The sequence below is a fragment of the Dendronephthya gigantea genome, unplaced genomic scaffold (assembly GCF_004324835.1).
Source record: "Dendronephthya gigantea isolate DGI-Jeju-01 unplaced genomic scaffold, DenGig_1.0 000076F, whole genome shotgun sequence".
NCBI lineage: Eukaryota > Metazoa > Cnidaria > Anthozoa > Malacalcyonacea > Nephtheidae > Dendronephthya > Dendronephthya gigantea.
Genome location: NW_021163086.1, coordinates 300,009 through 327,089, shown reverse-complemented (window position 1 = coordinate 327,089; position 27,081 = coordinate 300,009). Strand labels below are relative to the sequence as shown.

At 37.3% G+C, this 27,081-nt stretch overlaps 1 protein-coding gene and 1 long non-coding RNA gene across 3 annotated transcripts; one reads left to right on the top strand and one right to left on the bottom strand.

Moving 5' to 3' along the window:
- Positions 1-432: 432 nt before the first annotated feature.
- On the top strand, positions 433-25,631 carry LOC114531899. Its single transcript, XR_003687897.1, has 3 exons — positions 433-515; positions 11,537-11,670; positions 25,168-25,631. It is a non-coding gene; the product is annotated as an uncharacterized LOC114531899 (long non-coding RNA).
- LOC114531898 (protein Wnt-4-like) lies at positions 1,165-18,820 on the bottom strand. 2 transcript variants are annotated; one of them, XM_028553499.1, is made up of 4 exons: positions 18,327-18,820; positions 17,819-18,081; positions 12,365-12,681; positions 1,165-2,546 (listed from the first exon to the last, which is right to left on the bottom strand). In XM_028553499.1, exons 1-4 carry the CDS (start codon positions 18,407-18,409, stop codon positions 1,998-2,000), a joined length of 1,212 nt encoding a protein of 403 aa, XP_028409300.1. In that variant the 5' UTR covers positions 18,410-18,820; the 3' UTR covers positions 1,165-1,997. The 2 variants fall into 2 exon arrangements, with proteins under 2 accessions (XP_028409300.1, XP_028409301.1); XM_028553500.1 differs by lacking the exon at positions 1,165-2,546 and adding an exon at positions 5,062-6,873 and having other exon boundaries at positions 18,327-18,810.
- Positions 25,632-27,081: the final 1,450 nt, after the last annotated feature.

Genomic DNA, 27,081 nt, shown 5'->3' with positions numbered 1-27,081 from the left:
CGTCTCCATCCCTACCGATCGGCAGCGGGCAAAAATATAGTGTAAGAGCTGGTGTGCTATCGTAATGATGTGAGCCTTAGGATCCGTTAGAACGTTAAACCTCATTAAGCTTCATTATCATCTCATTATCTATATTGTTTGAATTGCATTCGACGCGACCAAAATGCGACGTATGGTCTAGGCCTAAAATTACACGAGAACAATTAGGGCCAACTATGCATAAAGTGGATTTGAATGAGATCACCATGCATATCAAGTTCTTTGCGTCAGGTCACTGGGTGATATTCGGTGACATGTTTTGGGATTGATTATTATTGTTCACAAAGACCTGGTATTTTCTCTCAAAAATTACTGCCATTTTGTTGTGATTTGGCGATATATGTGATAAATGTTATGCGTATAAATGTGTATTGAAAATCTTAAGCACGATTATGGTTCAAGGTGAAAATCGTCTCATTAATACTGGCTGGCGTGTTAAAGATGTGCTTTATCAAACATAATCGGAAAAATCGAAGGTAGTCTTACAATATTTTCTAAAGTAATTTAGCTTGTAGGCACACCACGCAAGTATTTAATACTGCAAAGCTTTCGGTCCGTTAATCCGAGCCAGTGCAATTGGTTTGATATTTCAACTGATGAAGGCCCGGGTTAAAGGACCGAAAACTTCGCAGTGTTAAATACTTACGCGGTGTACAAGCTGAATTACTTATCAACTGTCACCATGCAAACATACAAGAATATTAGTATTTTCTAAGTTGATGCGATGCTTTATAAGTATAATAATCCATCAACACATTAGTATAAGTATTTTCATATGTCATCTTCGCCTAAAGCATGGATTTTTATAATTACTTGTTAGTTGTTGCATTTGGTCAGTGCCCGGATCGGCTGCCATTTTGAATTTTTCATACGGTTGTGCCATAGGTGGCCCAACCGTAAAGTTTTGGATGAAATAAAACTGAGAAAAAATTCGTTTTGCGGATGGGGTTTCGCTTTAGAGTAAGAGTGGAGTTACAATTAATCAGCGGTTACAAAATGAAATACTTCATCTGTTTGTTTAATGTTTTGCAAGGTTTTGATGTTTTGCATAAAGTATTCATTCAATTAGTTGTGTTGGAAATATAACAATGCATTTGTGGTTATAAAATTATTTATTTTCTGTGTAAGTGTATGTGATCTTTTTACAAGTTAATGCAAAAGTGCATGCGAAGCTATTAACATTCTTTACCTACAGTATTATAAATTATATGTATAATACATTTTTTAAAAAGCTTATGTCATTTATATAAATAAGGTAATTTAATTTTAAAAAATTGACCACACTAATAAAAGGTCCAATATAGGTTCTTTTTTTGGGGCCTCGAGAACAAATTTAATTTTTTTCGGATGGATCTCTTTAGTTTGCTCAGTTATCTTGGGGCAAACACATTTTTTGCAAAAACCTATAACCTTGTTCTTTTTGAGGACCACAGCATTGCCCACAATGTAACGTGATATGTGTTTCTTTAAATAAACAAATTAAAATCTTAAACATGCACTGCCTCAGAGGAGCACAAACACTGGTTACATTCAATTTTCATAAAAAAAAACTTGGAATACGGTATTTTCCAATGTGTTTTCCCCAGGGACCGGTTGTATAAAATGATTGGACAATTCTGTTCTTAACTACAGTTAAAAGTTAACTAGTCTTTTATACAACTGGCCCCAGGAAGACGGCGTAGATGACCCAAACATTTTAGAATTCATTACGTTTAGTTACTATTTAAATACATTCATTCAAACTCACTTGGCCATTAAGCGGCCGGGCTTGGATATAAACATAAAGTATATCCGTACGCGCATGCACTTATGCGCATTTAGTCTAATATGGTGCATTCATTATGGTGTATTCATTTTATCCTAATATTGTGGAAGGTGTTCGTGGGTTTATAGCACGGTGCGCGTGGAAGGAGGTTCGTGCGCATGACGCAGCCTGTTTGCGGATTTTCCCGCGCACGCTATCGGCACGTGCGTATTTCTTCCCTCGTGTTGCAGCTCTTGCACCTCACGTCTTTGATCCGATCGTCCCATTTACACGAGCATTGTGTCACGGAAATGGTTATCGTCCTGGTGGTGTGTCCTCGTCCGCAGCATAAGTTGGTGCACACGTTAACCGGTGTCTTGTCCACTGGAGATAAACGTCCAAAAGTATCCGGAAATCTATGCCCACAAATTCTTCCAGTGGTACCAGGCAGCTTGTTTTTGTTGTCGGGGACGCAAAAGTTTCTCGAGTTGTACAAGTATCCCATTTCGCCAGACCTCAGCTTCCTCATGCTGTCCGACCGCGGTTTTTTATCGTCTGTTGTCCTCCGCCTTTTTATCACAAGCTCTTTCCAAATCTCGCCAGCGTTGGATAGCTCAACTTGCAACGCCTTCTTGTACAACCTGAAAAGTCTCGTCGAGATCATGCTGAATTCTATCGGCAAGTACCTTGTGCAGATTTGCACGGGGCACGACGCGGTCATTCCGTGACATTTGCAGTCCAGCGATAAACTTTCTCGTGCGATCTGTGAAAAGAAAACAAAAAATTAACGTAAATGAATGCACATAAGGCCTGCACGGTTCTCGTATATCGCAATTCATCGGCGATGTCTATTGTCGGTGGTTATTGATGCATGAAATGCTTTGTCTATCAAACAAAGAACAAGGCTTAATGAACGGCGGAGGACTCAGCTTTATTAACATTACAATTTTGTGAACCTGTGTACACATGGATAGAACAAATTCGAAATCGTTTTAAAAAACGATTCTACTCTGAGGTGGTGCTTTCTTTTCTACAAATGTTATAAGTGATGAATATTCTTGTAATTTTGAATGAGAGCGACAGTATTTACGTATATACACACGTGGTGAACCTACAAACTGATATATTTTGCCCATATAGATATTAACTCTTTCTGTGTGGATCAGTCTGCTGTAGGAACTAGGAACACTCAGAATTTCATTGTTTATCTCGCATTATAAGCGTCCTATATCAATATATATTATTAGGGGGATTAAACTCGTCAGCTGCTTCGTCATGTATATGTTTTTGAACTTAGACTACTTCGGTATAACTTTTATTTAAATGCTAACCGTGTTAGAATAATACAGTATGAATGCAAAAAGTAGTAACGTGAAAATGTTTATGATGCTGTATATCAATGCATCCATGCAATAAATTTTTCTTTCTTTCATAGCTTGTTAAGCGTTGTATTTTGAACGTAAATTTTTATTATTAAACATTGTAGTTACTATAAGCGTTCTAATTTGTCAATATATAGCCATGCATCAGATAATCTAGCAATAACGTCACCTGCAGATAAATAAATTATCTGCTACAGCAGATAATTGAATTATCCCTGCATGGTTGAGCCTGCAGTACGCTCATTTAGCAGCGCCATTATATAATTTGAGAACAAAAAACACATGAATGAACAATGTTAAAAAGCGAACAAACATACATGCATGGTTAAAAACGTGCACTCGAAACTAACATGTGAATCAGACGTGACCTTAATTCTTAAATCTAAAGCTGGGTTATCTTGTTGTTCAGTTTAGAGCAGAACGTAAATATTTATAAACGAATAAAACGAACGCGTTTTTGCCATGTATAATGCAACAATTTCTTATTCGATATTTGCGATATTAGGAATTCCTCATTCTGTATTTGTGATATCAGGATCTCGGGTAAGGTTATCAACATGTCCTTTGACTTTGGTTTGGCTGATAACATTAACCTTGACTCGATAATTCATGATATCCCAAGTACTTCGCCCAATAATTGTTTATTTCAAGATAACGATTCCCGCCTGGTAAATCTCTCAAATCTGTTTTGATAAGCAGCCAGTCCAAATGTTCCTGATATGTTCCAGTGAACGCCACTGATCTTGAATAAAAACTACTGGTTAACAAATGTTTTATGCTGCTTGCAAAATCATTGCTTGAAATTTTTGAGCTTTCGACAAAATGACCCAGACAGTGACGAAGCATTGTTTATGGGCATGCATTTCAAATTAAATTAGTGGTATTTGTATATATGCATGCATTCCAATGGAGGTTCAATCACTGGCTGTTGCATATCATGCCATATCAAGCTAATTTGAAATGCATGAAAAAATCATTTTTCAAAACATCCATTAGGAATTTCAAATTGAGTTTTGAAAATCGATATTTTAAAAAAATCTATTTGATTGCGTGCTCTTTTACTGACCCACACCATTAATGCAAAAAAAGGATATATAGTTTACTGCTTAAGATGAAATAGATAATGATTTATCGCGATAGACTTCAACTTATGTTAGGTGGTTGTTATCAAGGTGGTAACAATAATCGGCATCTATTTAGACTAGTATGTTAATTGTCGTGACGTGTTTTCTTTTTACTAATTAGACACTCGGAATCTAAAATATTCATAATATCTCTTGTTTGATCTTTAGTTATTTATTGATATTTTTCAGGAGCACTGCTTGATTCGTATACATATTGCAACGCCATATATTTCCAAATTAGCTACATCGTCGTAGACAACATAATTTTATGGTGGGACGCCTGCATGTACTCTCTAACCATGCAAGTGCATGCCAAATACAAAATGGATTCGTCAACAATATTTCAACAATTTCCTAGTACATGCCGAATTCTGGGTTCTTTTGAGGACAAAACAATCATATGAAGCATTGCCAACCTCTTGCCGGCACTAATGTTGTTGGTATATAGTAAACTGCAACTCCGAAATTGGTCAATACGGCATCTTGTATGCATGCATGTCCTGCCTATAAAGCTTGGTGCATCAACATAGGATAGCATCCACCTTAACCATTAAAAGTTTACAAAACCTGATTTTTATAGGCAGTTCTTTTCATGGTTTTAGAAATGATTTGTCCAACTATGTTGCTAGGTTAAAGTCAATAGGTAAAAATAAACAACAACGATATTTTAAAATATATTCATCGCATTCATTAACATATATATATTAAAATGTTACAAACTATGAGACATCAATATTTCTACATATATTATATTATATATAATTTTCTTTTTCATATATTTATATAATATAGTTATAGAATCTAATTTGAGTTCACCTACGTTTGATATACTTCATATGCTAAATCTATAATACAACATAATGAAAATAAGTTATCAATATTCTTCGAATATTTTAAAATCGAACCAAACTTATTGACATACATACAGCAGTATAGACAAATTCATTAGCGCGTAAAAACATCAACTTGGTTGAATAGGTTTTTTTGCAATTTCTTTCTTTCTGTGTTTGCCCGCATGTCATTTTTTTCTCCCATTTTCTAAGAATACGTCAAAAATCCCAAAACATGCGAAGGTAATAAAAGTCAAATTAAGCTAGATATCTCTATTGTAATTCAATCCAAATGTTTTATTTGAATTGCTGATTCATCTGGGCTTCGGAAAACGATTTCTTTTGAAATGGTTGTGTAAACACCCTTTTCCATATTAGCTTGTTGTATGATTAAAAAGACTGTGGACTATTTTTTGTTGTATCGTTCAAACATCCGGTTCACCACATGCCTAAAATTTATGAATAAAAAACTTTCGAAATATTTTTTTTCGAAAAAAGTTTTTTTTGTAAATTTTACGCAACTGCTGGATCCTATTGCATGACGAGTTATTGATTTGAATAAGCTGCGCTTGTCACTTCATTTGAAACACGTTTATTTCAAAAAGTTTTTGAAATGCTGACCGATAAAAATAAAGTAGCTACCCTTCTTTAAATGTACAAAATGAATAGGATTTAATGCACAGTCAAACTATGCAATTTTTCCTTTGTAATTCAGTTACAATCGTAAAATTCTTTTAATATCCAACACCAAGCGACAGTTTAAGAAGTATAAAACGAAAAGCATTCCTGAGAGGAACATCTAGATCTATATAGGTTAGAGCAGCAATGTAGGCAGTTTCGATTGGATGTTACAAAATGATTGTGTAATAGCTAAAATCGGAATTTCACAATCGAAATTGTCTGTGTTTTGTTTTGTTTTAGGCGAAATCTTAAATTTGCCAAGATGCTTATCTTGAAGATGTGTTTTCAATTTTTCGAACTGATATGGCGAGAGAGATACATATCTATATTGGTTTAAAAAGGTCAATACGATACGATTGATGCGGACCCATTGTATAGGCTTAATCAGTTCTATTTTAATTCATCGACTCGCGTCGCGACAAACCTTAATTTTGCTATAAACATGCAAGCAATAAGTTTGGTTTTTTATCTCGGAATAAAAGAAAGATGTAAAATATACCATACGCCTCTAATAGGTCGAAAATCATTTACGTCAGTTAATTGCATATAGACACAGTTGCCGGCACGGAACATTTTGTGCAAATTAATTTCCATCTAGATGTGGAAAATCTGCATCTGCAATTTACTTTCTTGGTGTTGTTTACTATGCTATACCCTCGTCCACAACACAAATTGCCGCAAACATCAAAACGATCTGGCAAGTCTGGGTTGAATTTTATCAGATTCCTCGCATCGAACTTCAATCTCTGCGCGCATACACGCCCCCTGGTTCCAGGTTTCTTGTGAGGATTGGTAGGGTCTGGGAGACAGAAATCCCGAGATCCATAAAGATAGGCCATTTCACCAGATTTGACTTTCCGCGCCCTCCTTTCGTTATTGCCGTTATTCTTGATTTTGAGAACCGCGTTTCTTTTGCTAAGGGTCACCAGTCGCGCTTGCTTATAGCGATCGAAGATTTCCTCGGAGATTTTGCTGAACGGAACTACGAGCAGTTGCACGCATAATTCCTGTGCACAAGAGCCAACCCCAAAACCTGGACAGCGGCAGGTTGCATTTAGACTCTCCCGGACCACCTGTCAATGGAAAAATCACAGATATCACGTTACACTCCAGGAATTTGACTCGGAAGGGCTATGTCACGTGATTGCCATGAATTCCAAGTCAGCAAAGAAAAGATATAGGAAAAGAATGTACTTACACGAAAATCACGAATGTGCGAGCGATGCATCATTCGAGGGATACATATTCTTTAAGATCTTATACACAAAATACAGAATCCCAAATTTTCTTTGTATCCCTCGTGTGGGTATCAGTACTGGTTAGTAATAAATTCATCCTCCGTTGGAGCGGACGCGATCCACAATAAAAGATATTTCTTTAAAAGACTTTCTCCCGATCGAATAACAAGTTTGCAGCAACGATCTGCGAGACTACGCGAATGTAGTTTCGTCATCTTTCTTCGTCTTGATGCAAAGTTAGCAATACGAGTTCGCGGTAGAATGGTTTGAAAGAAATCGCCGGCCTGTTCGAACCGTGACATAGCCCTTCTCAAGTATCTCACACGATTGAAGTCAATTATGGGGATAGTTTTACTTTCACAGCGTAAAGACGTACATACAAATTACGAAAAAAAGGCTTATCTGTACCCCCATTTAATACACCTGTACCCCCAGTTAATTACACCATCTTTCGACATACGAATAATATAGTATATAATTTGTTATTATACATATTTTTTGATATTATACTTTTTATGAAAGGATAATTAATAGTTGCCTGCCGAATTTTTGGAACGTTGTTTTGATTACTTACTTTCACGGAGTGTTCATGGTTTACGGGGGGAAACTATTGGTTTAATATTGTAATTTTTCGTTTGCACCAATCCGTAAATAGGTAGTTATCTTATTATCAAGCATTGATTTACATTTACTGTTGGAAACCCATCAGTGTATGACTGTATGGTTTGGTTTTTTATTGTTTGGTTGCTTAACCCGGCAACTTTACACTTAATATTTGTTGGTTTATCGAGATAAATGACTTCTGCAAACCATCGTGCAAACACACTATTGTGTTCACATACGCGGTATAGCTAATGTTTAGAAATGTAATCCCCCCCCCGGATTGGCACCATCAAATCAAGTAATGACGCGGAAATTCCTGAAAGTGGTGTAACCACTGATTGATCAAAGAAACTAGCATTTATATGTATATATGACCTAGTGTTGAGGAGGTCTTGGTGTTTGATGCCCCTGGTTGACCCAAGCTAAATATGGTCGCATTCGTTATTACACGAGGAAATTAGGGAAACGACTGTACGTCCCACTTGTGGTCATTTTGAAAATGCTCCATACAGCGAAAAAATAAAATGCCTTTGCGCAGAACCGTCACGTATAGTTTAGCAGATGAAATATTGAAATAGCCGTTCAGTCGGTTGAACACGTTATGCGTATGGAATTCAACTGACGCCAGCATATTGGAAAGAAATTAGAAGGCCGTTGCAAATTCATTGCATAGCACAAAATCTTTGTACGCAATCGTCTACTTATATAACATGTAATTACCTTCATTCCTATATAATCCATATATGCCGTTGTTGAAAAAAGAAATTATGGCAGATATCAGACCAATTATAAACACAGACATCGCTCGAGCAGACAAAAGATTAGTGAATTGAAGTAGTAAATTCGATTTATTCCCTAAGTCACCTTTTGTCAGCACGTCCGACAAACGCGTCTTCGGCATTCACAAGGCAAAGGCGACCGACAATTTTCCTTTGAATCATAATCGAAGATTCGAAGACGCTTGTCTGGGCCGCACGCAGCTGAGACGAAAATAATTAACAGCTCTGCTCAATTACGAAGGGATGTGAGTCAACACATGCATGATCTCGCACATTCTAAAGAACTTTTTCAATTTGAGTCAACAGATAACTAAAATACCTGTACTAGTATGGTAGTCCGAATAGGAGTGTGTCTGCTTGTATCAACGTAAATACAGAGAATACGCAAAAAATCTATTCTTTTACTTTGAAATAGAGCAAAGTAATCAATTTCAAACCCTTCACTTTTACCGAATCCTGGAATCGGTTCCAATTTAACAGTAAAGAATGCCTGCAATTTAATTTCCCCTCTATACTACGCCCAGATTAGTGGTTGCAATTATAAACAGACGGTTTTCTTTAAGAAAATAAGACCTAATTCTTTCATATTAAATCGCTACTATATAGAGCATTTACAATTTCCCTATATAAATATTAGATTGTTTCCGGTAAATTCTGCAAGCGAGCACGCACTATCAGAATGTTTTTCCATTGACTAGTATGCTGTATAGCTAACAAAAAGTTACTCGGCACACGGAGCCCTAATATATTCAATTAAGCTTTTATACAACTGTTGGCATCGTTTAAAGCCAATTGCAAGAAGAGAACTAGCGGTATAGATCGTTTTATAGATGACGTATACCAGTCTCCCATCGGCGAAAGAAACCTCTATTTTTAGTATACATTATTGTTGAAATCAACTGCGAAGAAAAAAATCTTGATAAAACCCCAATAACTGTTTAATTTGGTAATTTTGGTTTCTGGTATACCGATCAAGAAAGCCCGTTCACATTTTAGTGTAAATATCGCTGCCTTAGTAAAACAGTAGCTAGCTTGTGTTTGAGCACGGCTGGACTGAGACTTTTTTATCACAATAAATACAGCGTTTAATAGTCGAGGGTGCAATCTGTGGAAAGGTGTAACAGATATGTCTGGCGTTTGAAACTGATACGCAGATAATAATGAGGAATCAGTGTTCTGTTATCTTCGGTCGCATTAGCTATATACGTTATGTATATGAAATGCATATCATCCAGTTTATTGGAAAACGATTACATCCAAAACGAGTACATTCGATCCTTTCAGATCTGTAAGCGTGGTGTCTGGTGATAAACAGTGAAATTCTCGGATCTCACAGTTAGCATGATCTTACAGAAATGATCTTTAAACACTGATCATAAATAGAATAATCTTGTAATTAGCTTTACAACACGGGAATCGATAGGTAAGATATCACGCCGGAAAATGAAATATAGCGTTGCCCTATAGCAGCTTGTATAGGTCTGGCAAAATTCCGTGCCGTGAATCGCAAGCACATGCATGGCAACCACAAAAACCGTTATACCACATTTTATCGTTTCACGAATGACGCTGGCTGTGTGCTGCCAAAATTGAAGAGGTTCGCTGGTAAATCTTTCCTTCGCCAAGCATAAGTCGATTGCAAGTCCGATTGTGCATTTGCGGCATGCAGTACGGGCTGATTGTTAGCAGACTTTATGTAAACTTAGATGTCGAAATAGCGCAAATGAGCACGTGGGTTTCATTATGCTCGCAAGAAATCTAATTATTAAAAGCAACACGATTTCGGGCAATCACGATTCTGTTCCAACCCACGTTGACGTAATACACGGTACAAATTAGAAAAACACTTATGTTTGTTTGTTTTCTGACCGCACGAGCATTGTCCGCCATTAACAGCGTCTGAGTGGTTTGTTTTTCAATAATTAAGTTGTTATATGTTCGAATGCCTAGTGATGTTTACGGCGACATACTGTATAAAGTATTTCAAAACTTCCGAAATATAGGAGGCACATGCTTGCCATCGGCGAAAACTTGCGCTCGATCCCCTCCCCCCAAGCTCCCCCTCAAAACTATATCCTATGATGGTGTTATGATTTTACTTACAGAGATTATTTTCAGCATTCTGTGAGGAGAGGGGAAAGTTACTTACTTCACTACTGTGTCATGCCCAATGCATGTGCGTGGAATACGAACGAGCGTGTAGCTGCAGTAAACACATGCATGTTTGCCTTATGTTGTTTTTCATATCGCCGTTTATGGCCTAAAAGGCCTGCAATAAGTGAAATATATAAATGTTCATAATTAGCGATAATTTGCGCCTGTCTGTACACCAGAGATTACTTAGGTATATAATCAGTAACGCAGGCTGACTTTTCTGTTTCTCACAAGCGAAAAGTTGAGCCTTTTCAACCCTACTGTTGAAAAGACGTCTTTATATTGGCAAGAAATTATTATACCCGCCGAAATATAAAAGTTGTAAATAGGAAATGTAAATATATCAACGCTGGTATGAGGAATGCGGTTTTGGTGCAATTAAATGTTTCATCTGGAATTTGAATGTACAATAAAGTGTAGATTGGTGAATATAGAATAGCCGGAAATCGCGTTCCGCATTGCAGAGACTCGGCTAGCTGCGCCTAATCTTATGATATATACATTACTTAATTCACAGGTTAACAGCGCAATTGCGTTGGAATCTGAAAAGCAAATACTACAATTTCGAGTTCCAGCTAAGCCTAAAGGGAAACCTAATAATAACGTGTTATCGAAAGCACTGACCAAGTGTAATCTTACATATGAGGTTACATCTACGCGTCTTTTAGACATCACTTAACTTTGTAATTTTTAGTAATGATATGCCCAGTCAACATGGCAAAGTCAACAAAGCAATCCAAGTTGTAATATCCTATTTATCTCGACCTAATTTCGATCCAAATCATTTTCATACATCAAACAATGCATTTGTTGCCATGCAGAGAAAATTAATTGCTTAAATATTTTTATGAATTCACTGTAACCACAAGTGGCATTAATGCAGTTACGAGTATAGTATACATTCTATTAATAAGGCTTCCGATCATTTTAATACTCTCATTCTTCTACCCTGTTTATTTTAGGGCTATAGAAAAGAAGTTGAAAATGTTTCTCCCACTTTTTAATGGACGCATTTCTATAGCCAACTCAACGAGTATGGCCTTTTTCTTCTCGCAGTTGGAAGCCTGGTCGGATTATGCGTCAATAACTGTGCAAGGTTTGTATGATCGGGAATGCAATGAATACGCCTGCCAGGCCTTGGCGTCTCTACGCCCAGCAGTATTTTCGACGAAAAACCTTGCAATTAATAGCTCAACAATGTCACTGCGGTGTTATGCCAAGAAAAGAGCTGTCGTCATGCAATTGATGCAAAGTATTTATTGTTCACAAATAGTTACGCATCCACCGAAGCGTTTCGAGGAAGCCGCCGACCATTTTATTGTACGAAAATATGCTTCCTATATATAACCTATGTGTTCAAGCTAACAGCTTCAGCTTAACTTTAAAGCCATCTTCCTTTTATATTTATGGCTGTACGTATGTTAGCATTAAAGCGATGTACCAAACTGATTTGTCTTATATCAAAATGAGTTTGGCATATAAAACATTTTTAAGCAAATCCATTCAGTAACACGGTTTAATATATGAATGAAGTCATGTTACATGGGACAAATTTAAACTGAAAAATTCAAAACCGTTTTGTGGAGTTTTTAAAGTAGCAAATGGGACTTTTTGTAAGTTTTGATCGGCCTATAGTATATATTTATGGTGTTAGATCCGCCGTTCTGCATGTTCAGTTGAAAGCCGGTGTTTATGTGGCCAGACTTAACAGAACATAGAAATGATATAAGGATTGCTGCATGTATATTCTAAGTAAACGCGTTAATGAATACTCTCGTATTTAAGCCTACCTTTCGTCCCAGGTCATAGTTATGAAGATTGAGGATCTTCCTGCTTGCGGGCTTCTTTAATCTTTTTTCGCGACGATCAAGAAAGTCCTTGCTAAATTTTAAGCCGGTGTGAATGTTGTCGTGACAACCCTCATATCGATACGTCTTTCGCGGCTGACCAGGATTCTTTCTCTCCACTGCCTCAGCGTATCTATCAAGGAGCGAACGGCTAGGTTGCTTTCCACAGTCGCACGCCTTGTCTGCCGCACAGCTCCGGGTCACCGCGAAAACCAGAGCGGCCGAGGATAAAGCGTGTAGAAATGCCGCCTGTCTTGTTCCTAGAAGTAACATTAATGAAACATTGATTGAAATTAGGCGGCTGATTGAAGGTGTAACCTTTGAATTTGGAACCTCCTCGAACGAACGGCTTTCCGGTTCGTAAAGCGAGAATTTGCAGAGTAAAGTTTTACCTGCATGATCCACGAACATTCGAAGAACTATACCGATTATATAAACTATAGGGCGTTTTGCGCATTAGAAAGGCAGCCGAGTATTATCAAATTGTATCCACATATATGTGCAATCATGCAATCGAATCAATATATAGCTATAGGACCTATATATTTAAATAAATATATAGAGCCAAATTGTCAATTTCTAAAAAACTGACTTTGTGGAGGAACTGACATTCTTTTAACGTGTTCAGACTTCGGATACTACGCGGGTTGGGTTATAAGGTTAGGGTTAAGGTTTAGAATTAGGATTATTAGATTCGGTTGGTGCATTTTGGACGAAGAGCAGATATATCCCGCATTTTGCCTTTTAAATACACGATGAACACGATGAACATATAGTCTTAAGTGATCGAAGTATGAAATCTGCGCGCGATTTGCTTAATACCGCGCACTATCTGCATGGTATAAAAAGAGAAACCTTCTTTCAAATAGAAATTTTAAAAACTATGTTACTGGTTGTAGGTTTCGTTTCTTTTGAAGCCTATAGCCATTTAGTTTTTAACGGAGAATCTGTAATTCAGATTCGTAATAATAATGTATTGGTTGATTTCTTGAAACCGAAAACGACTAAATTGAAAATTTTTCAATGAATCAAACCAACTTTTGCGGTTTAAAGGTCGTCAAAACCACGGTTTTTAAACAGCAACATGCCAACAACCTTCTTGGCAATTTATATATGTCAGCGTTACCGTGCTATAGGACGATGATGGAAGCGTGATTAATTGTTTTACGGCAATTTTCTGGTTTGCGTTAACGAGTATGCGACAAATAAACGCATTGTCAAGTGTTATTGAAGCATTCTTGGTTCTTTTTCACGTGATGAGGACAACCGCAAACTATGTATAAAGAAGGAAATTCAAGAATTTCTTATACGCAACTCCAAAACCGATAAATATAGTCAACATCTGAAACTGCCGGATAGATTCTAGCAGATATTCCTTTTGCTTTGAATATGTTATAACTACATGAGGCCCAAATAAGGACTTGTTGGGAAACATTGACAGACCTATAGTTCATGATATAGAAATAATGATAAGAATATGTGTCGCAAAATGTATATCCATTGACTACAAATTGTTCTCCGGTGTTACTGTCTCGATCTTTTTGGGATACTCCAAAATTGTTTGGACTGGATTATAGGAGCCCGGTTGAATGTACGAAGCGTTTTAAGTTGTTCCAAACGGTAGATAAACTTAAAAAGGGTAAGACTTCAAGTATATATTATTCCCGGAAGAAAACTAAAGTTTTTCGAAATAAAAACGAAAATATTATAAAAGTGTTATTTTCAGGCTAATCGACAGTTTATACTGAACGGCCTTCGCCTTCGTATAACCAGCCTCAGGAGTTTATTGCATGTGATTCACTAACAGAACCGGTTGTTTATGTATTTCAAAATGTCGCATCAATATATGATTTCCGGAAGTATTTTTTGCGTCGTTTTCTCAGCAACAGCTTAAACAACTGGCCAATGAAGTTGTAAACACTCACGCTACACATTCGCCATTTTTACAAACTGCGTCAAGAAAAACGTACTCGTGCGTGCATGCGCTCTGCTGCTTATTTTAATTCCCAACACTGGCAACACATCTTTCTCTGTGATATTAGTCTATACGACACGCCGTTTTTCAGTTATTGTGATCGCATATATATCGTCGGAATATGACGCTCAAATGTAAAAACACTTGTTGATGCTTGTTTTTTGTTTGATTCTAATAATTACTTTTTTAAAGCGTTCTGCAAGCGATCGTTGTGCGAAGTTGTTCATGATTATTATAACCATTCGTGAATGATGCGCCATTTGATGAAGTTTATCTATATAAGGCATGTGAAATCTAGCCCAGAGGACAATAGCTGATGCTTAATTACTGGTATGTATCTGCATGCTATGGTTTAACAGCACATTTCCAAGCATATTTTTAGGTTTACATAGGTATATATAGCCTAATCTATCAACGAATAGTTGAGCTCTCATTGATCAGTGTGACATTTTTTTCCTACGCTCGTATTTATATATATACGAGCGTAGGAAAAAATGTCACAATGGTTGAAAATGATTTTGGAGTAGCAACACAGGTAATATAATACCCATGCATTATGGGTTACCCATGCATTCACCGCTAGAACTATCTATACATCCTGTATACATTTCATGACAAAACTGCATTGTTTGTTTGGAAGATGAACGAAAACAATTATTTGCCCATTTGAGGATTGTCATTGAAACGTGCGTATATACATATACAAATGCGCAACAGCTTAACAATAACAATGTCACTATAACATGTATATAAGTAGATTTATGAGCGTGGTATATAGTTTTTAAATGAACCTATATATATAACACGGACATGAAGATAAGATTACAAGTACTGATACAAATAATATTTTTCACAATGATATTAGAGCCGTGTCACATTAAAGTGCAAGGTATGCAGTACATATAATGATTGCCAATTGGGCATAAAATCAATCTCTGACCAAGCTTGTTAGCTTGAACGAACATATCGCGTCATATGAAGCTTCGAATTATTTTATTTCTCAGGGAATCTTACTACATTTATGTACATGTTTACGAAGTCACATGCAATCTCGCTATATAAAGCATTCTCACATGATTTAGGGCAAAAGCTTTATGCTATAAAGACCAACTCAATCAGTAGTTAATCAGTGAAAGGGCAACTGGTTTTTAACATCATAGTTCTAAATTTTGTCATAGCTCGAGGCAATTTTCAAACATTTTAAAGTGTGTGTGTAAAAGTTTTGGGTTATTCAGCACACTAGCCGTATTGATAGCATCGTTAAAACGGGATTTCGAATGAAAATCAGATCATGCTGCGTTGGTAATAAGTACTGGAAAATAAAGTATGTTTTCAATTTTAGGAATTTGTCCAACCGATCAATTACAGTTTCACTAATCTATCTAACTATAAGCTTTCGACTTGCGATAACTTATCATAAAGTATCCCAGCGCTTTCAAGCATCACAAGCAGCGATTTTGCGTAGCAATTAAAGCACGTTAGCATGAAGTAGGCGTTAAGGTGCATTTATACACCACAGCTAGTTTGGGTAGAACTATTTGAAATTTCAACAGCCCATATATATAAAATCCATATTATGACATCGGATGCATGTTATAAAAAGTATCGCACAAATGTGATAAAAAAAGTTCTATAAATTTCCACAATTTAAGGCGTCAGTCTGGAGTACATTGACATTGACGATGTGGAAATTACACGAATCAAATCTCAGTTCGACAAATCTATATATTGCCCTAATCATGCATCTGCAATTAATATCGGTTATTTGACTGTCAGCTGATTCTGATGCGTTTACCAGCGTGTTCCACCCGCAATGCAACGCGGAATAATCGGTAAGGTTAAGTTTTCAAATGGCAATCTTAATCCCAATTTGTATCATCAGTTGCACGTCAAAAAATTGAAGCAATTTCGGTGATAAGATTCAAATAGATTCGCGGCAATTACCGTGGCTTATTTTTAACTCTCTTCTAATTTCGTTTATCTTTTGTTGTGAAATATGAATTTGTCGATAACCCGTATAGAAAAGCGAGCGAGGAGGCTGAAACTAACGATTGCGAGGGCTGTAGTTGCCGTGTAGGGCCCAAATGCAACGGCAGAAGAAACAGATTAAATAAGGAAACGGTTTTAAAAGCTGTCATACCACCGGAAAATAGTACTTATGTAAAGTCGAGAGCCGTAAATCTTTCGGTCTTTTCTTATAATTTTGTCTACACGACCGCCGGCGAGATATTGGGTGGCGTATAAAGCACATTATTGAGAAGATGGGGGTTTTGCTCGGTTTGCTAAAGAGTATATGTACGCTCTTTTTCCACACTTGTATATTTATATGCTGCTCGTGTTTTGTTTATTCACTTATTCAATCAAACCTTAATCCTTGATGTAAATTCCAATGTGACGCTGGGCTTATAACCAATTCCAAACACGGCTTAGTGGTCGTTTACGTCAACTCTAATCATCAATCGTTTACATATGCGTCTAAGTGACAAAATCCTCTCAGACTGAGGCGAAAAAAAAGTTGGGTGAATGGAAATCGAGGAAACTCGATTGAGACCAATAGGCAGGCAAATGAAAAGTTCAGATAACCTTTTTTGGTGAACGCACAATGACAGTAAGATGTTTGCCGACATAGAGTGAACTCCTGCAGGGAGTATCAATATATTGCATATAATTCCTCCGCCACTTTGCACGCATGAAGGTATGCCGTACTCACTATTGCGTCCCACCGCTACTGTTTATGTTTGAAAGAGTTTACTTCGTGTACCCAGAGAAATCTAAGTAATCTCTAACGTAAACACGACGCTTGACAGAAGATTCGTATATTTTATTATCTTCTTCGCAGAGAGTTGACAACTTAGCTAAACACGAGGCCTTAATTATCGAATTCTCTTCGTATTTTATCTTCTGTGGGGTGCAGAAGCGGTCGTTTCTGCAAACGAAAAGGCCCATATGTAGTACGATTGTTACAACTAGCGCTTCGTTGCGCCTCTATGTGAGTTCGCGTAGCACGTGTCCGTGTTGTGAATGTCAACTCTTGTGACACAAGCGTTTGGATATCGATATTCCTCGCAAATTCCTCGCAGCGTCGCGTATTTCGACCTTGTTGTTGTTACTTATCTTGTAACAGTACAACGCCTAAATCGTAGTTGTAATAAACTTATAGTTATCGGTGTACAATGCACTGTATATAATATACGAACAGTATTTCTATGACATTCTGAAGAGGGATGTAAATAAGCCGCCCGGTAGATGACAGGACAGGTTAAGTGGATATCCCTAAAACGGTTATTTATTCCAATAAATATGCCAGACGCGCTCTGTTGTGACGACTCGCGTACGTTTTGGCAGCGTTTGAAGCGCGAAAAAGACACACGATTTCAAGACACCATTTGACGTATCCTTCAAATACTTCTATAGTAACTTACCAACTCGTAGATCCTTCGAAAATTTTGGCGCTTGAAGGACTCCCGTGCAATCCCATCTCTCGTATTTAGCGAGCCTCAAGCATTCGCTCCTCGCTAGTTCGGCCGCGGTAACGACGTACTTCATAAACCTGGTTCTCCTTCGACAAATTTTCTTCTGTTCCTTGTCCAACAACCGATTTCTGTTGGCGGTCGGTGACGACGAGCACAAGTAGCGACGCAGGTCTCTTTCGTTTGATTCATCCACCAGCGTGCTGTTTATCCCCCTTAATGAAAGTTTAAAACAAAAACATAACGTTGGGTTTATATATCGCAACTCGTTCGGACCGGACCGATCGAGAAGCATTGGGCTATTTTTGATACGATGTCAAACGCGAAAGGTCATTGCGTGTGTTGCCAACTCGGGCGTATAGCATCTATACATACAATAAGAAACAGCTCTCCGAAGCTTATTCGATACTGTTTCGTTTTTGTTAAACAATTAAACAAACACTTGTGTCTGAGTACGTACAGCCAACGGAATGAGTGGACTTCATAAAGGACCAGCACAATGGTGAGTAGAACTGACTGGATTGTCAACAAACACGGCCGCATGTTTCGGTTGATTTCGGCCAAATCGATACGGGGAGATACAAGGCAGCCAAAGGACTTGAAGAGCAGGCAAAAGCAATTGTCAACCACTTGCAGATGTTCACGGTGTAGCGTGTTAGAAGACACTAGACACCGCGGGCGTTCGGGCACGCTTTTAAATCCTTTCCGTAGCGCGCGGTTCGATTCTCAGCAGAGGTGAGCGCAATCTGTCATGCACGACGACCTCAACGAAATATAAGCGATGCTGATTCTAACTATATCATCATCGAGGGTTAAACAAATTAATTAAAAATATTTGCGACATCTGCCGGAAACTTCTGTGATATCGCTATTCACCGGGGGACGAGCGCGACATAGCGTGATATAGGGTGACTTTGTTCGCCCAGCTACTGTAGCACCATTGCGAGAGAAAACATCAAAGCTGTGTTAATCGCTTCGATAAATCATTCCGCACCTTTTGAGTGTTGTGTCATGTTCGGTAACGTATACCACTGTCGCATTCTGCATTTGTAATGCTACAGACAACAATGTTGACAATCTATGGCAGAGAGTTGAGAGAGTGAGTCACCTATAGTATAATGCAGGGAACTGGTTGTGCGCGTCCTGTTGAAAAATTGTATTGCGGTTGAATACAGGCAACGGAAATATTGTCGATACATGGCCAGGCCCCAAGGTCGAACAAACGTTGCGGCCAAACGTGTTATCGAGTCTCTTGCCTTCTATAGAAATTCCTATTGGTCCTAATCTGGGAGGGACTCCATAGGCAATCTGAGATAACATTAATTGTAATTTGGAGCTTTCATCTGCTCTGATACATGTAATCAAAACCATACAGCCGACAGGTTCGCAAATTCCTAAGCCAAATGACTCAATAATGAAGTCAACATAAGGCCCCTACCAGTTCACAACACGATCGAGAGATTTTGTGGGTTTGTATTGTCACAGAGCATTAGGCTCGACCTTAAGTTGGCGACGTTGAGTTCCTGTATTCATTCCTGTAGGAAGCCATTACACAGCAATAAAACGCCCCAAAGCACACAAATTTCGCGTTGTTTGTGTGCCCAAATTTAGTATGGGGACAGCAATATACTAAACGGAATGCGTCGATGACCGCATCCTATAGAAGTGCATGGAAAGGCTTGGAACACCCACGTCCCAATTGTCAGTTTTCTAAATTTCGACGATTCTTACAAAGTTCCCGCTGGGTCGCGATTTACTGCGATGCTTTTGGACGACAGCGAAACTTAAATTAATACACTTGTGTCAAATGAGTTGTGCAAACAAGAAATGAATAGCGATCGAAGTACTTAGGATTTGGGAGGTCTGTTTTTACTATTCTTTAATCAACACCATTGTGGAGGAAAGGGGGAGGCCCACTGTCCATGCAGTGAGACTTAATTAACACGATAGCGTAAAGGTGTTTTAAATAGTTGCTCGTCTGTTGCGTATTTCGACTAGGACACGACCGATCACATATGTTTAACATGGATCACATTCAACGTGCCGGCGTACTTGAAAGAATAGAGACTAAAATTACGCACTTTAAACATTTCATCAGGGATATCCAATAGTATTGATAGATCGAAGTGCATTCTTGTTTAATGATCTTATCGCACAGAATGAGCGGATCGCATCTTGATATTCCCGCGGAAGCAATATGCCGAGCGAAGGCCAAATTTAGGGCGAACATTCATGACTGCAGTTCTATTCCTGGTCGCTTGGTACTGAATGGACAGTAGTCGAAATAATCCGGAAATTATTGATCGTATTGTTATTGCGTTCAATCGGCACGGCATTTTTTTTCAAACACGTCTGCCTCGTATTTTCTTTCAATAGCCACTTTCAAGCGTCATCACCACCCACATCATTATGCGCTCGTTTACGGGGCTTATGGCTGCACTTGTACTTCTGTGAAGTAGTGTCAATGAAACACTTAAATCGATTTTATGTGCATACATGAACTTGGTACATGACACGAATTTTTGCTCAGCAATTCTCAGCTTGAAATGCGCTACAAGCTTCAGTTAAAATTGATCATGATTTGCGCGGTGTTCCCACTATTGACTTAAACAGGCGATTGTTATTTTGCCGTGTTTTTGCCGTGAACATATATCCAAAGCGCTCTATATAACCACTAGAATACCAGTCAAACTCCAAACATAATTTTAGAATACGTGCTGTATCTATTTATAAAAAGTCGATCATGTTTGATGGTGCAGCTATATATACGTATCGAAATATCAAAAATATTTTTTCATGTCATTTTTTATTTCGCTGATAACAGATAAGAAGATTGAACTGTGTGAAAAGTACTTTCGTGACTTGCTTCATCCGAATCGATGTAGTGATCGGAATTAATTTATTATAATAATAAATTATTTCTTCCTTATTAATTACTTTGAGTATCTATACTAAGAGTTGCTCGTATATTTCGTATATAAATAAACGTTTGTTATGATATCTTTAGGAACCTAAACTATAGGGCTCCATATTGAACTAGCCTTGTCAAACAAAGTGAAATGAATTTAAAAATATTGTGTTTAATTGTATTACGAATATATAGTATTTCTGAGTTCTCAGTGTGCAGTCTTAAACGCGCCGGCATGTGGTAAACCGGAGGCTTTGCATGGGTTGGATTCCCGATTGCATTGGACAAGATCTTCAATCAATAATCTGACTCCTGTTTGGGAGACAACACGAGTTTTTAATTTTATAAACGAGATATGCCAAAAGTAGCCGTCATACATGCATGCGCGTTTTAAACCGACACGAACATGATATATTCGCGTACAAATATCACTAATGCTTTTCGGATAAAAAGTAAAGTTGAATCAGGCGTCACAATTCTCGTTTTATCTTTCGTGTAATCTATCTAATCACACGACGCATTGTTCTAATATGTCTTGTAGACCTTTATGAATTTTTTATGAGTGTGACGAGATTTTTTTGGTGATATACCCAGTTTATATATAGGTTTTATCACAGCGCTCGATAAAGGCAGGCGAATTACGATTAAATTTATACAATCTGATTGTGAAGAATTTTCTTCGTCGAATTCGATTAAAAAAAACTAGTTAAAAAAATGTCGGCAAATCAGTGTTTATATTTACTTAATTTTGTGTCAAGTTTGAAGACTAAATTTTGAACAGTCAAAGACGAGAGAACATGATTTGCATAAAGAAATCCTTTTCCTTTTTTATGCAAAAAATACGTTTTGCTTCATGTACTTATACTATCTTTCTCCGTATAAAAACTTGTGATTATCAAATTTATCCCTGTACTGATGCAAAAATGGTTCGTCATGGTTGGTACGTTGTAATGAATCACGCCCATTGAACAAAAACCGCATTTGCTAACTATTAAGTAAAATTACGATACACGGAAATTATCCTAAAACAGGCACGGATTTCAATATTCTGAGTTACGTTTTCGAATTTTAGAAGTCGCTAATTCAAGTTGGTCGCTTAAAACCCATGCAGTTACGATTTAGTCAGGTACTGGGTAAAATTCGCGGTAGATCAGTAACATCAGGCAACCGCCGTTGAATTTCATAAATAAACAGATAACCATCATTGCTATATAGGTGCTTTGTATTTTAAATGCGATTGGTTCATTCGTAGTCATACGACTTTAACTATCAATGCAATGTTTCCCGCCAGGAAAACAAGTGAAAAATTGTTGCCCGCTTCTTGTCGTAACAAAGTAAAGTAGGTGGTTTTTTTTAATTAATTTGTTGTGTAACTTGTATGTTTTTTCCATATAACAAAAGACTCAATGTACACTACCTCGAGAAATAGTGAGTTTTGTTTTCCCTCGAGTTTCAATGTTTCCCTCCACTTCGTCTCGGAAACATTCAGACTCTTGGGAAAACAAAACTCACTATTTCTCTTGGGAGCATACATTAAGTGTATACAATATATAAGCAATAAGAATTGGCATGAAAAGTGACCATTACCTATTTTGAATCCAAATGCCGCTTCATTGGTCATAAAACAATGTAATTTAGCAGATAAAAGCCAGACGCCACATTTATGCAACCCTCATAAATCTGCTTTCTTAGTGGTAATCACGCATATTGTCAAGGAATCCCATGCAAAGGTTTTATGTGAGTATGTTGAGCCTGAATATTCCCTGCCAACCCTGGATGAAAATTGATCTGTTCCTGCAAAGAAAGCTCATCACTCTGCCTGTGGTTAGGCAGAGTGACAAATTTCATTTTACCACTTAATTAATTTATTGGGATTCATTTTGGAACTTAAAAACAATTTTGCATACCGGAAGCGGTATTTTATTTTGAATTAACTCGACATCACCACCCATATATTCCCGCATATATATATAGCAATAACCAGCGACGCCAAATTAAGTCACCTTGAAAGTTTGGAATTTGATCTTTGACTAAAATTCCGAGCGAGAACTGTATCGGGCAATTTTTAAAAATAGTAGCAAAACTCCAAAAGTGAAAAGCGACTACAAATATATACCGAACAAAGTCCAAATATTTATATACGGTAATCTTTCTCCATTCTATTACCTTGAAAATCGATTAGGTATTCAAAGAATGGCAATGAAAAATTCTGTTTTTAGACGTGAATTCAAGAAATATTTGAAAAACTTCCTCTACAGACTTTTGCTAACTTTATTTTTTGAGATATAATTAATTATGAATTCAAATGATAATCAACACAAATTTATCATACATTGAGTAACATTTTTACGTTTATTTTCACTATACATAGATTGTTTATATAACATACATAAATATTTAACAGCTCTTTATTTTTGGGTAATCCCTTCTCTTATAGCTACTACGGCAAAACAAGTAGCCATTTTGATAATAACGAAAAAGAATAAGGACAGTACTGTACATGCAGGCCGGGTATAGTTTCTATCTTCCCTATATTACAAGAAAGAGAAGTCATTTAAGTCATAAATATGAAATGCCGAGAAGGGTATCAACGAAAAGCTAATATATATAACTGCTCTTCGATACCATACGTCAGGATTCAGTGATTATACTCAAAGTATCCTGCTGAAAAATCTGTTGTTTCGTTTTTCATGAGACACCTTGTCAATGTACATATCCGCTGCGAGTTTAGAAATTTCAGTTGCTTTGCTGCCTTTGCATGAAAATTCTTGAAAGGTTGAAGAAAATGAAAATTTGTAACTGCATGCCGTTCATCTTAGAGATCTATAAATAGGAGGAAATCTTTTCATTGCTATATTTTCCTTCAATTTCATGATTGATTGCCCGTCGTCGGTTGATTAGCTGCACAAAATTTTTAATGCGAAAAATTAGGAATCGCCCTGCTGAGGATTTTATTAATTCATGCTGAAATCGCACTGAGGCTATCCGCCAAACCCGATGGAGAAAACACCTTCAATTTCAACGTGAATGTATGCATAAACCCACGGCTTCAATAACATGCTGAAATGAAAACGATTCTCCGCACTATGAAATTCTTAACCATGCATGCATACAGTGGCTAAAGTTCAAGTTGTTCCACCCTCATATGTATCCTTCACTATAGATTTCCCTTTGCTAAGCTATAGTGCAGTATCGTCCTTCAAATTTCTTTGAAATATAAGAATCTAGACGACACGCAAAGACTAGCTATAGCTTAATCAATAATTCGGTTTACAATGAACACAATAATTAATTGGCTGATTTTCATTTGCTCGAGGCTCTAATACGTCGTCTTATTGCGTCGTTTACGGGATTGGGCCCGGCTCCAACGCTGCCTTACTAATTTGCTAACAGCTTATTGTCACTTCCAAAACTAAGACCATCTATTCAATTATACTGCATGGTATGTCAGTTTCGTTGCCAAACCGCAGTCTTTGTAATAAACACGGTCCGGACTTAACTTATGGACAATTTTGTAGCATATACATATTTCCCGTCACCATGCACTGCATGTGCGCCGTGCATCGGTGCATGCATGCAGGCTTGATGCAGTCTCGTATACCACAGCATTGACTTCGACATTGACACAAAACGCCCTGTCCCTAATTACACGAGAAAAAAGTACCAGAGAGTGGCAATAATCGAAATAACGAAACAATTGGTTCTGGAACTCATTTCACCCATGCAAGTCATGAGGTCATAGATGATCGGTTATAATTGCGTCAGTTGCATGTGACCTGATGCGAACGACTAACTTTCTTTCATACGTTCCGTGGCCAAAACGTATTTTCTATCTGAATAAAGGTTGAAAAAAAGCGTTCATGAACGCTGTTAATTCTGATACTTTAGGAAACGGATACGCTAGTGAACGAACTGAATGTTTGAGAACTTTTGCAACATGGCATTGAAATAGGCAATTCATCGCTTGGTCGAAAATTTGAAGGACGTATCTTGGAAAAGTAGGAAGATGTGCATGTGCTCTATATACAATTCGTTACCAGTTAGTTTCTCTTCTGGAGAATTCTTAGAGATTATTATATATAAAGAATGCGAAAAGTGCATTTCGCATTTCAATCCATCCAATGGATACAAAGGATTTGTGCTTCAACTGCTGAGAACTAGCTATTAAATTCCATTCTTGATTGAGAGAAAAGAAATTTTCATAGACCGCCATATAACATCCTGCTAAAGATGAACTGTATATTTTAATGTCACCTGAAGTATTTTAATTATTATTCGTTGCTGCATCGATACAATTCACTGAATTGAGTGTTTTGATTGATATGCTTGGAAACCGACAGGTTGCAAAAGAAGCCGACATTGCGATATTTTTGACATTTGTTCCCCTTTTTAGCGCGTCTGCACAATGTACATGCTGCTTGCCATTGAAGTATGCGGGAAGTCAAGAATTTTCGTTTGGAGTAACTAAGTAACCAGAAGAGAGCAATCCAATTGAACTTGGGACCGCCGCAGATGCAGGTACAGATAAAAAAACAATGTAAAACATATTAGATTAACAGCAGTACCTTGGCATTACCTATCCTCCTACGAAAGTCGCACTCTATGACCTCGATTGGATGGGCGTTGGCAATCATAAGGTCACTGCGTGACCTGATTTAAATTGACTATAATCAAATCATCCATGCTGTTATCGAAAACGATTGCCTAAAACAACGGCTCGATGGTGGTCGTTTTGTTGTTTTTGTCAAAATAACCGATGCGACTCGGAGGTCTTTAAAATGCATATGAACTGTGCATATAAAATGGTACTTTGGTATCTTTTTTGGATTTGGGATATTTCGTAAAATCATGTATAATATAAATTCACTCCAAATTAGTCTTTCTAAGAAGATACTTGAAAACGTTAAATTAAAAAGAATTATGTTCCCACACGATAATTCAAATTTGTCAATTTGTCGGTCTCTTTAACTGGACAATTCGAATCCTAGAAGACGAAGAATGGGATTCTTAGAATAAAATTATCTCACAAGCTAACTGAAGGTTTTTTTGTTAATATATCGTTCTTTCGAAATGTCTCGTGACCTGCACATGCATGAAAAATACTTGACCCAACCCATAATTTCAGGGGTCGTCTCAAATAAGTAGATAAACACTTTTAATTGTGTCGCATGAAACACGCGGCCGAGACAGAAGAAATTCAAGGCGCTAATTAATAGTTTGCGAAAGAAATATATTGAGTGAATTGGGTTACGAATGCCACCATGGAGGTGTTAAAAAGTATTTATTTGAAATTAAACACAGACAAGGAATGTTCATCCAAACATCATTTTATGCTTGCCTGTCTCGGTAGGATACTTTCAGAACGTTTGTCAGTAATATTCATTTGTGTGAAAATGTCCTCCGAGGTACAGCGAATTAAAGACGTAAAAATTACAATTACTTGATGGCTTGTATAAACTTGTGGTAAATTTGGTTTACATGTGTGAATAACCCATGGATCGAAACATTAACCTATTTAACTAGAACATTATAAATGCTTAACATTTTAGAATAATTAGGAAGCAGTGTGGTAGCTTCTCCAAATAGATCTCCTGGCGTTTCATCCTTAAAAGCTTTCGTCAAGGTGGTTGTTGCTTGAAACTTTTTCTCATAGCTATTACTATATAGTTTTAATCATTAAGCCTAATCTTTGGACCTCTGGGTGACCTGAAATACATGGTGGCATGTAAATTCTATAGGTTTTAGAACTGATGATGAGATAGTCAAAAGCCGGAAATTTTCAAAATGTTTATTTGTTGCAAAAATACAGAATCTATCTGGTGGTCATAATATGTTGTGGCTCACGCTAAAACAGAAGGTTGTTGCAAGCCGCATTATAATGCAGTAAATTATAATGCCAAACACAGATGTTTGCGAACAATTATAAATTGAAGGATATCATAGATGTTTACTGTATGTTTGCATAAAATCCGTGCATTCAAGCAAATGCGTTCTCTAACCTAAAGAGCGGCTATTCCAGCTTTTTTTATCAAATGAAACAAATTTTGCTTTTACACGGCCGGGCAAAAAGTTCAACCTCCGATATTCATTATATGTTCGTCACCTGAGTTTATCGATATCTGCTTATCCATCCTTTTTCAATGTAACGCTATGTGCAGCGGTTTGGATGTCGTGTTATACGTTTTTCCGACGATAAATGCACAGGCTCTGAGCAAAAACGTTGCTGCTTGTGATCTGAGCAGGATATTTTAACTAGATCTTAGAGCATCTTTTTATTCAGCCATGTTTACTTTTGTGTGCCGCATTT

What these genes read in the sequence shown, in the direction of transcription:
- LOC114531898 (XM_028553499.1), bottom strand. Translation starts at nt 18,409, where the DNA reads ATGCGGCCGTGTTTGTTGACAATCCAGTCAGTTCTACTCACCATTGTG. An exon ending in GTCCACTCATTCCGTTGGCT is followed by an intron (nt 18,082 to 18,326) that starts GTACGTACTCAG and finishes ACTTTCATTAAG; the next exon opens with GGGGATAAACAGCACGCTGG. An exon ending in TTCGAAGGATCTACGAGTTG is followed by an intron (nt 12,682 to 17,818) that starts GTAAGTTACTAT and finishes TGTTACTTCTAG; the next exon opens with GAACAAGACAGGCGGCATTT.